The sequence below is a fragment of the Notothenia coriiceps genome, unplaced genomic scaffold (assembly GCF_000735185.1).
Source record: "Notothenia coriiceps isolate Sejong01 unplaced genomic scaffold, NC01 NC01_scaffold00017067, whole genome shotgun sequence".
Lineage (NCBI taxonomy): Eukaryota > Metazoa > Chordata > Actinopteri > Perciformes > Nototheniidae > Notothenia > Notothenia coriiceps.
Window position 1 is genome coordinate 333,512 of NW_011349768.1, and position 11,794 is coordinate 345,305.

Below are 11,794 nucleotides of genomic sequence, written 5' to 3' on the forward strand. Positions count from 1 at the left end.
CCATAATGCTTTGCAGTCTTGCCATGATGTCCATTGAAAGCCAGTTGGCTAGAAAGCTGGACTTCAAGGACTTGATCAGTGACTTTGCCTGTAAGAAGGCTAGGCGCTGGGCTCTTGGTGAGTAAGGCTGAGCCAGGGCTCGTAATAACTGTTAAAGGGCAAGGCTATGGTAACGATATTGGATCACTACACAGAAGATGCATGATGAGAAAAAGACTGAGAACAGGTAACAGGCTCTGATTTAGCACCACCATCAGGCCTTTTGAATTCCATTTCCGTCTTGTTGTCCGTTTACACTTTAATACCCGCTTATTTTGTAGTTGGTATGTATATTTAATAAAAAAATCTGCTGCTTATGTTATTTTTTTTGTTATAGCATTTTATAAATGATAATATTGGTGTTAATGTTCACTTTATTTTAATTTAAGAGGTCATGTATATTTAAGTTATATTTATTTTGATTTATGAATGTTCCATTCAAAAATGTTATTAAAAAGGCATGTACACCATAATAGATGACTATTGAGGTCTATTGTCAGGAATGTTAGTGTTATATCAAATAGTGAATTCTACTGCAGCAAAATGTTCCATGTCTGCACAGTGTTATATTTTCACCGCTCAGTGTCAGTAAATATTGTGCGGTTAGTATTGGACTACAAGATAGATGCAAGCCTGTATAGGTAGACTTATTTAAAGCATAAATGAGTGGGTTGGGTTCTGGAGGTGTGGTTACAGCAATTTTGCTTGGTTGGCGTGGCCTGGGCCTGGTGGTGGGGCCCAATGTGATATCTTTTCATGGGGCCCAAAATCCCTGGTGGTGCCCCTGGATGTCCTGAGAAGATGTTATATGAAACAAAAATTACCTGTGGTGGAAATGAGTTGTTGGTTATTCAACAAAAAAGGGGTGTTGTGTATTTTTTCTATGATTTTAGAGGTGTGGACAAAAGGTCAGGAGAAAAAAAAACATGAATTTGAGAAAAGTTAAAACAATTAAACCACATTTCTGGTAAGAAACTATTTCCTTATTATCCTTTGTATCTGTTTTGGGAATACTTCCTCTCTTCTAGAGCCACTGCACTTACAACAATACATTTATAATTTGTAATTACATGTTTTTCTTTCTGAAGTCTGACAGCTAAATGACCATTGGGTCTTCTTGGTGTAAAATAAATACTTTTAATTGCTACTCCATTAACTGCAATAGGCCTCAATACAAAAGCAGCTTTGACCAAATGAGATAGTGAGATCTGGATGTCTCTCGGCTGAGGGATAGGATCCATCCTGCTGAAGCTCCTCGGGGGCGCTGCTCAGGCCGGGGGATTAAAGGCCCTTTGTGTTTGTAATGAGGTGACGGGTTTGCAGTTTTTGTTCAAGTCTGAGAGCAGTGTGATTGGGACGGGACAGGAGGATTTAGCCGCTTTTGAACGGCTGTGTCCTCATTTCACAGAGTCAGTGATCTGTGACGATGTGCTGATCCAACAAATATCTCTGCTGCACAGCCCTACTGCAGTCAAACACACTTGACAATATTTCCAAATTATTTATTAAAAGGGACATTTACAAGTTGCAATTTAGTGATTGATATTTAGAAACATATTTATAAAACACAAATTGTCTCGCACCTTTAACAATTCACCTCAGAGTAATATGCCCCATAATAACAGGAAAATCAAAAGACTGTAAACTTCTACAGAAGCAGTTTGAAAGTGAGACAAGGTCCAAATGTGAAAGTTGTTGGATTCTCTGGTGAAAGAGGAGAAAACATAATAGATTTGCAGAACATTTTTTTCGAGTTGAGAAGGTCGGAGACAGAGTTTACATTTTTGGTGCAATTCACAGATCTTAAATTAGTTATACCGTTAGGAATGAGGCACGACATTACTGTCAGTTACAGTGCAAACGCTCACTCACGAACTTCACTCCATCGCTCAAACATAAAAACACACACACACACACACACACACACACACACACACACACACACACACACACACACACACACACACACACACACACACTAGCTGGGTGCAAAGTCAGGTAGTTAAATCCACAATTGAAATTAAAAAGACTGCTCCACGGATCATTCGACATTTGAAATAATGTTTTTTCAGTATGGACAAAAACATATTGACTTCTAAATATATATTTTTTTACCCAGTGTATACATTTTTTTTTACTTCATTCAATGTAAAAGATGCCACTTCTAAGACCGATCTTTAAAACAAACATGGTTTAAAATCTAAAAACATTTAAGTTATGGCTTATTACAAACCCAACATATCACTTATACACCTTTACAGGAACACAGTGTGTGAATTCATGGACGAAGACAAAACATGACAGAAGAAGACACACATTAAAATGTTCTCTGTGGAGGACGAGAGGTTAAAATAGATTTTGAAGGTTAGTTCGGATTCTTTGATTTGTTGTCGAGGCAGATCTATTTTAATCGCATTAGGCTGGAGAAGTCTGTAATAGAAGAAGGTTGAGAGGAGCTAACTCAGCAGCGTGCACGGCACACTGCCACAACATATATTGAATGCAGGATTCTTCACCCAGTGGCTGTGCTCCCTGGGTCAGTTGAGTCTTAAAGCTGAGTGTACCGCGACGAGTGAACCACACACAGAAGCAGGTCTGAGGTGCCACTAGTGAGCGGGCTGGGCTGCACCTTCACTCTGATCCTGCTCTGTCCTCTTCATCGCCTCGATCACTGCCATCTCCTTGGCCTCCTTCTTCTGGTTCCTGGCTTCAAACTGCAGCCTGACGACACAAGAAAAAGATCCAAAAGACTCATAATCATCTCTACAGCGATAAATCGGACGCAGATAAAGGGGATCAGGAGATGCCAGTTAAGTTCATGAGGAGTCACTGACCTGTTTGCAATTATTCTCTGGACGATGTCATCAGTGGTGAGATTGTTCGCGCTGTCGACTGCCTTGAAGACCCCCCTCTTCTTAGGCTCCTATGGGCACAACACACATAGTGATACAACAAAAAAAAGGCCATGCTCCAGATATTCCCAAACATATCCTGAGTAATGAGGCCTACACTTTAACGTAATAAAAACCTGAATGAAGAAATAACACACCTCATTCTAACCAATTAGGTAGATTCCGCTCATTTTTCAAAATTGATATTCATTCTCGGTTAAGGTTAAGAGTGCTCATAACAGTATCCGAAAACGCTCCTCATGGGGCTGTTTTGAGGACACATGCCTGGTAAGATAGCAGGGTTTCCCACACATAGACTTTACTTGGGCGTTTGTATATTAACGGCCGCCAAAGTATAATCCGCGAGCCATTTAGGTTTAATTTTTTTAATCCCGCCGCGACCATGACGGCATCTGCGATCCCTCGCTCTACCCCAGGGTGTGCTTTATGCGCTCCGCACAGTAACCCTGCTGCGAGGCACGGGCGAACAGTTCATGAGTGTGCTCACTAGCGCACCTCCCCCCCCCCCGGTTCATAAGTACCCCTCAAAAGATCCGGTTTATTTCATTTTAAGGATGCGCACCAAGCAACATCTCCAGGTGCTCCTTTGAGAACCAGGGCAAAAAAGTTATGTGCACCCCTGCTTATATGAGCAAAACATGCCTCAGTGTGAATCAGACTAAGCCAGGACATGTTTTGAGCTTGAAATATTCTTAACGATATACAAATATAAAATATAAATGCAGTACAGTGGCAGGGGGTGCTGCACTTGGATCAGAGACAACAGGAGCCCGTACTCACAGCGTAGGGGTCTGACGTGTCCTTGTCAGGAAACACCTCCGTCTTGCCATGACACACCAGGTCCACCTGCACAGGTACACAAACACACCTGGTTGAACCCCATATCATGTGCAGAGGAAGGAAACTGGAGAGAGAGGAAACTTTACACATGAACTGGTGAATCCTTTTGATATATAGTCACACATTTTCACAAGTAGACTCTTGTGAGGGGCACTTTAGGTACGAACAGTGTACAAGTAGTGTGTCAACGACAGAATGAGCAAATCAGTTACTGCAGGGGGGCCGCCAAATTATTGTTTGATAATATTTTGACAAATATTGTTTTTATGGAAAATGTGAGAACCCTGACCAAGAGGGTATCTGAAAGTTCTTAATGCGTTCAAGATGATGGGTTTTCTTCTCATATTCAATATGTCCACAAGAGGGTGCCACACAGTTAAGTACTGGGCTTTTTCTAATATAAAATCAACACAAATTGTTTTTAAAAGCATAAAGCAAAAATAGTGATCTATTTTTATGCACCACACTGTCCAAGACTTTTGAAAATCTTTAACCTGTTTAAAAAAAAAAAAAAAAGCTTTATGAGCTGTAACTATTTTTTTGATCTCAGTTAGTTTTGAAATTTGAAACGTTTGTGTAAAATATTCAATCTACTGGCTAAGACTCTCTTGATTTATTAAATAAAAAGGTGCTATCCTGGTTAAAAAAGAGCATTAAATAAATAATCAGAAAAAAAAAAAAAATCTTTAAAGGGCATTTTACCCTAAAGTGATCCAGCAGATCTTTGCCCACTGCATAGGGAGCACCAATCACCACCTCCGAGACGTACTGTAGAGAGGAAAGAGACAGATTCAAAACAACAAAGTCATGTTTTCTTTCATTCCACTGCCTAACACCAGTCAGGGCATTTCTGCCTAAAAGTTAAACAGACCAGCGTGTTGTGGATGCGACACAGCTCAAGGGGCAAAGGTGCTTTTACAGTTCACTGCTTCAATTGGGACTGCGTCATCTGGCACTGAGTAGAACTGATGGCAGAGCACGGCAATGTGGCGGTGTTAGGATTGCATTACGTATTTGTTCTGTGCACTGTTCTCTGTTCTCATAAGTTGGTTTAAATTGAACACAAACACACAGAGTGCAGCTGGGAGCACAGAGACGCTTTGTTCCAGGCCGATAGCTGACCAGCAGGAATGGAGGGAGCAGAGCCAAGTCCGGCCTGCTGCACTGTGGGTATTCAGGCTGGAAATACTTCCCGCTGTGATGAACATTAACAGGGCGTTGCATATGTGTGTGTGTTTGTGAACTCACCCGACAGGCCAGGACACTCAGCGTCCTCTCATGGATGTTCATGATTGGATAGTTCTTCCCCTTGTACCGATTCACCTCCTGAAGAGAGGGAAGACAATCTTTCATTAGTTTGATCCGAATGTTTGTAAACTACTGTCCCAGCATGGTGGGATTTATTTTGTGAACGCTTCTCTGAGATATGTGTGTGTACCTGGTCAAAGTGCAGACCCACGATGACGTAGGGCCTCTCTGCCTGCTTATAGACCATCTCTAAGAAGTCAACATGACCAATGTCTGCAAGGAAAGTGTGGTTAAGGAAACAACAACATGCACCATAGATACCATTTCTTCCATTATTGACATTTCTGCAGAATAAGGATACGGAACAGGTCGAATGCCCCGGCCACGTAGATGATGGTGTCTTCGGGCTGAGGCTCCTTTCCTGAGGCAAACTGGATGATCTTCTGGGATGTCTGGAGGAACTGAGACACTCCTGTCCAGGGACTGTGGCCTTTAGGACCCTAAAACAAAAGAGAAGTGTTTGACTGGGGGAATAAACAAACTAGGTAGTTTTTAGAAAAACTGCTGACAGATATCCAGTGTACAAAATATGTGTTTACATGATGAGGTTTGACTCAAATCAACCCATGCTACTCACTTTCCCAAAGTTGTCCGTGTGCTGCTGGTAATCTGGGTTATCCTGCAGAAAACATTAAAGAGGAAGAGATGTGACACCAAAACAAACAAACAAGCCATTGCTCATACACTAAAATGTTAATAAGTAATGAGCATATCTTCAAACACACACTTAAGAAGGTTTATATTTGTGTGTTAAGGGTGTTAGAGAGCAGTGGTTCTCAACTGGTCAGGCCTCGGGACCCACTTTTTCCTTTGTCAATAGATCGCGACCTGACATTTTGAACCACTCTATTCAACAAAAGATCGTGCTGTAATATATACGCTTTTCAGCATACAATATTAATAAAAGTGAAGTACAGTGCATATATCTCTTATATCCCTTCATTTGTGAAGGGATATAAGAGATATATGCACTGTACTTCACTTTTATTAATATTGTATGCTGAAAAGCGTATATATTACAGCACGATCTTTTGTTGAATAGAGTGNAGCATCCAGACGACATTTCAATAAATACGGTTTAATCAGTAAATAAAATACTAAATTCAATAATTCGTATAAATTATGTGCAAACACCCAATGTTAACTGTACTGTGCAGTCACGCTAATAAAGTGCAATATCACCCGGCCCAAAGCCGTCAGTCCATAGTGACGAAGTCGTCACAGTGCTAATAATGCTACAGCGTAAGTTTTGCAAATAAATGCAATTTGTCATTCTTGACACCTTAACTTCCCAAATCCCCCAAAAGGAGAGAAAAAGAGAGGAAAGGGAAACATGTAATCCCAGAGTTTGAGAAAAGAGGGAGAGGAAATAATTTGTTTATCTGTTTGTCTACAAATATTAAAAGGCGCTACTTAGTTTGGCTTTGAGCTAATTGCTAAGTAGCTGGCTAACACGCTTAAAAAAACAATGTGATGCTAATTCTTTCCAGGTATTTTTAACAAAGCTTGTTAGCGCTTTATCATTAGCTAATTAGCATCAAATACAAAGTGCAGTTGAGGCTAATGATAATGCCAATACTTTTGAAGGTATCGGGACAAAAATCAAAAAAGGGATGATAATGATTAACTGCGTCAAGAATTTAAACGATTAAAAATGTATGAGCCAATTAACCAACAACGTGTGTTTCAAATGGAAGTCCAGTACATCGTCATTGTACCACCTGAAGAGTCAGCACCCAACGGTTGCAGTGCATGGCAAAATCGTCATCCTCCCAACAAACTATTGTATCTGTGTTTGCTAGGAGGAGCTGCAGTGATGTGTGTGCAGAGACGATAACTCAGAAGATTAGATTTAAGGTGGAAAAGGAAATGACGCGGATAAATGTTCTGGACGGTGAGGGATTTTGCGAGCTACTGAAACATTGAACCAGGCTATTGCAGTTTACCATGGGGTCTATGGTGATGACCCAAGTTTGGAGAAACAGCAGTTTTCGCCATATCCACATTCGCTTCATATTTCTGCACTGTAGATTTGAATATGTCAAACTTGTGGTGGCACTAGAGGACAATTGAGGGGATCAGAGGTTCATCTTCTAGGAAACATGAATTTCAGTGGAGAATTTAATGGCAACGTATTGGATAGTTCCAAGAAAAAACTTTCAACACTCAACAAACTATCATTAAAAACAAAAGACATGCAACTACAGGACTGATAGATGGATGAGTCATAAAACATATTATGCAACCAGTCTTGTTTTTCATTTTCATTACATTTCCTCCCGTGCAGTTGAGATACCAGCACTGCTGGAGCTAGACACCGTACCATTTCAGCGGTAAACATTAATTCTAGTTTAAAGGGCTGATGTTTGGACACACTTCAGCTGTAATGCAAAAAAGGAGTGCCTTTCCATGTGGGGGTTGTTGGAAAGCACACCTGGACACATGAATAGGGGTTATTTGAGGTTCTTTCCAGGATTTTGAAGTTCATATGAGGGCTTCATTTGTAATGCTTTCTTCCTCGTGTCATTTTCTGTTTTCCGCAGACATGTAGGGTAAAACTTTGTTAAGCTCTGCCTCTGTACTTTGTTCCCAAACATATTCTTTAACAACGCATAATGGGATACTTCTGCTCTTGATGCTTGCCTAGTGTGACATTTAAGAGGTGCTCCTGGGGTCAGCTGAAGGGTAACACAGTTGTGAGTTTAGCACAAAATGAAATCCAATCCTACCTTACCTATCTGCAGCAGAGGTGTACCTCTTTTTTGGGTCAGAGAGAGCCTCACCGCTTTCTAAAACCATTATATTTTGACTTTTCACCATGATTTGTTGCAGAAAGTGGAGCCGGAAACTCACAAGACTGCAGGAAATGGAGGGGAAACACACCAACCGAGTAATTTGTGCCCAAACAACATTACAAATAAAAACCTACGAGTGTGAAAGAGTGTGACTACCACAGCAGTTGGGATAATGATCTGGCACAGAATGTGAGAAGAGATTGGTTGATATGCTGGAGAGAGGATGCAAGCAGGTGTGTTCGAAGAGAGAGAGAGAAGTGCAGATTTGTGGCAGCTGTTTAGGTCAACCAGGGACCCAGGAGCCCACACACTCACACACACATACATACTCAGAGGGGCAAACAGGGACACAAAAGTTACATTAGGAAACATACGGAAACAAAAGCCACTACTTATCAACTACAGTTTAGACTATAGAGAAATCTCAAGTGCCTTTCTTGAACCAAACTGACATGATAAAACTACATGTGTTAGGAAGAGAACGTCCTGAATTTAAAGAACCTTTTAAAACAGTTTACAGCTGACACATCTTAACAGGGTAGATAATTAGTAACTATAATCTTAATTCTCCTGTCTATGATCAAAGTATTTACCAAAAGGACGGCCGATGTGAGTTTTTTAGCGTGGACCTGACAAATCCTTTGTATCTGAATTTGCTGTACTTGAAAGACAAAATTTGAACACATTCACAACGACTTCGGGTTTCAATCTTGTTTGTAATGTAAATGGAATAGAATATTCATTTGATTATGTACTTAATATCAATCTTAACCTTTACATGTATAGCTTTTTTTTCACAAATATGTTCTCATCTTAATACATTCGTCTGGTGGTCAAATGTCTGGATTTCAAATTATTATTAAATGAATTGCAGTTTTCTTTTTTAACATTTAAAGAGATAGCTTGGCTCACTTGGAACTGAATTATGTCTCCTCAGGGTGAGAGGAGTATTTTTGTATTTTATATTTAAACTCACACTTGTCTTAACTGATTTATGTCAAAAGTATCTAAAAGTGGACCATAAAGGTAATCTGCAGTGCAGACTCCAAGTGACCCTCCCCCAAAAAAATTGGTTTGTTGGGACTGATCAAAGGTAAGGATCTAGAAACACTTTGTTGCAGTTACCTTAAACTACTGTAAAATCCTGATCAAGGAAGATACAACAAACAAACAAACAAACAAACTGTATTGATGGCAAACAGGGAAATTAACAACTGATTCAGTATAAATCACTTCAAAATTTATAAATAGATTACCAAACAACCCTTTTTATCTGTTTGTTGACTGGCTCCAATTAGACAAAATTTGAGATCATCTCTAAAATAGGATTTAGCCCAAATTAGACAGAGTGGGATTACAGGGGAGCAGACAAACTAACGTGTATTTGCTTTTGGGTCTGGTTTTATCCCATGTTCCCATTTATGTTCTTCAATGTGTGCAAATTAGCAAATACATCATTGATAATGCTTCATTTTCATAAACAAACCTAACATGTCAGCAACCTCCTGTTTAGAATAATTGTGTGGAATCATAAATCACATACGATGGAGTGGAAAACAAACAACACAACATTCATTGTTTCCCGTGTGCTCGACCTACTTCCAACATATGGGGCTGTATGGTGATCCAGGGATGATGTCCATGTGTAATCAGAAATCCTGACATGCTACTGGATTGATTTCAGTCACATTCCTGCATCCAAAGTCCAGCTGGACATTAATTCACCACCGATGTTCTAGAGGCAGTCAGATGTGAGTCTGGAAGCGCTGGGTCAAGTGGGTGTTCCCTGCTCACGTGTAAGGGATTTTGATGGTGTGTGTGTGTGTGTGTGTGTGTGTGTGTGTGTGTGTGTGTGTGTGTGTGTGTGTGTGTGTGTGTACGTCGTACGTAGTACGTGCTGTCGTATTAGTACGTTTAGTATAGATTAAGCTCGGGACATTAGGGTTACGGTACCTCACAGAAGCGCCCTCGATGAGCTTGCGGTGGATGCGAGCTATATGGAGCAGGCTGGAGAAGGGAGCGAGCAGCAGAAAAAACAACCACGCTTTTCTAAGCTTTAACGCAGAGAATTCAGTGACCCGTGGAAATCTCGTGTATTTTTTAGATTTAGCATTCAATTTGTATCACACCATAAGAAAAAAACATGCGCCGACGTATTACAGCCAGCGCATTTGGCTTGCCTTAGCGAATAATTGCAACCAAGTGTACACACAGTTTTACGGTAAAATGAAAAAAGACCATAAAGTGCGATGGTTTTGCCCAAAAGGATTGGGAAAGATTGATGAAAAGATAAGATTGGTACACTGAATTTTAAAATATAAACCAACACTCAACAGCTCTTAATCTTAATCATCAGCGTTGAAATCGAAAAGCTACACATTTATTGTGCACCACTAAAGGCCTATTCCTCTAAAGTTATTTTGATTTGCGCCACAAGAAAAGCTGTATAAACTAAATATATATGACAGATGAGCGCTCAAAAGGCCACATGCTTATACACAAACTTTCTCTACGCAAAAAACAAAAAAAGCGAAAAAAAAAGCCTGACATGGATTTGAAAAAACAAAACAAGATGAGCAGGCAAAAGCTCAGCCAAACGCCGAGTAAGACAATCTAAAAAAATAAAATACATTTGTCAAATGAATTTCAGTATTGTTGCTTTGACATGTTTTCAACTGCCAAGCGTCAGTCCATCACGCCTGACAGGTGTGGCAAGAAAACAATCAGCACATTTTTAGAGCAGCCTTTTATTTGTGAAACAGGGCCCAACACACACCTGCTGTTAATCAGGGCTGTTTAATCAGCATCTCGATAAGACACACCTGGCACCTGGTGGCATGATGTTGGCAAACGGAAAAAAATGTGACTACAAACAACTACAACTTTGGGGGCTTGAAGGAAAGAGAGCATAGGCCATATTTCTGTGCACAAGAAAAACAGTCTTAGAATTTTTATTTTTAAATTGTGAAAATGGGAGCAAAAAAGAAAGAAATGCTTGTCTTGGACAAAATGTGATGGTGTACTGGGTAGGTGATAGATAGATTAATAAATAGATAGATAAGATAATAGATAGATAGATAGATGATATGCTGCCCGCCCCTGCCCTTTTAGCATTACTAAAATCTATCAACTCTTGCAAAGATACAAAAGTTATACCCAAACAGGCAAACACCAATACAACCCTTTATATGGTTTGTAAAACCTAAACGCTTGTTTATACTAACTTAATTTACGGGGCGTGTTTATGTATGAAAATGTTAAAAAAAAAAAAACTTTGCGTTTACTGGCGAAAGAAAATGACGAGCTGTGACTTTAGTGTGCTCACAGACATGCAGTGACGCTGAGTAAAAGCTTCAAACGTTTCCCTCTACATTTATTGATTATTCACTCCTTCAGAAGTAGCATAAGCATCTAAATATTCATGTGTCAAATACAAGGTACTGAGTAAATTTACTTGTTACGTTACAGAAATTGTCAAAAGCGCTTTACAACAAGTAGGCTTATATTTGCCAATGGACTGAAAAATATTATACAAGCCTAACAGTTACCGTGGTTTGATTACTTTTCAGGGCGCTACTCTCTTATCTCGTCGGTGCCTCTCTATACCTTCTTTGTACGTCAAAGTTTTGTGGATCTTACCTATTGATACATACACGTGCAATGTCCTCAAATCAACGGTAGTTAGCTTACTTATTTAGGTTCCAGGATGGCTTAAGTTAACTGCCGGCGTGTTGCCAGTAAGAGTTAGGCTACAATATGTGGTTCTACATTCACTCCGCCATTCTTTTTGTTTTGTTGAACTTTAGCCACAGTATGGTATTCTCACGCCAGCCACATCATGGGCGCGTAACCTTAAGCATGCTAGCCAACAAGCCTTAAGCTAGACTCTGGTTATGCTAA

The 11,794-nt window shown here is 40.0% G+C and overlaps 1 protein-coding gene across 1 annotated transcript in view; it reads right to left on the bottom strand.

Moving 5' to 3' along the window:
- Positions 1–1,526: 1,526 nt before the first annotated feature.
- LOC104950040 (ethanolamine-phosphate cytidylyltransferase-like) overlaps positions 1,527–11,794 on the bottom strand; it is an 18,232-nt gene continuing 7,964 nt past the window's right edge. The window contains exons 3-10 of the mRNA XM_010776479.1: positions 5,677–5,718; positions 5,401–5,539; positions 5,230–5,312; positions 5,040–5,117; positions 4,494–4,559; positions 3,732–3,797; positions 2,874–2,962; positions 1,527–2,760 (exon numbers count right to left, since the gene is read on the bottom strand). Of these exons, the coding sequence (XP_010774781.1) occupies positions 2,646–2,760; positions 2,874–2,962; positions 3,732–3,797; positions 4,494–4,559; positions 5,040–5,117; positions 5,230–5,312; positions 5,401–5,539; positions 5,677–5,718 (678 nt within the window). The 3' untranslated portion in view covers positions 1,527–2,645. The remainder of the gene's footprint in view (positions 2,761–2,873; positions 2,963–3,731; positions 3,798–4,493; positions 4,560–5,039; positions 5,118–5,229; positions 5,313–5,400; positions 5,540–5,676; positions 5,719–11,794) is intronic.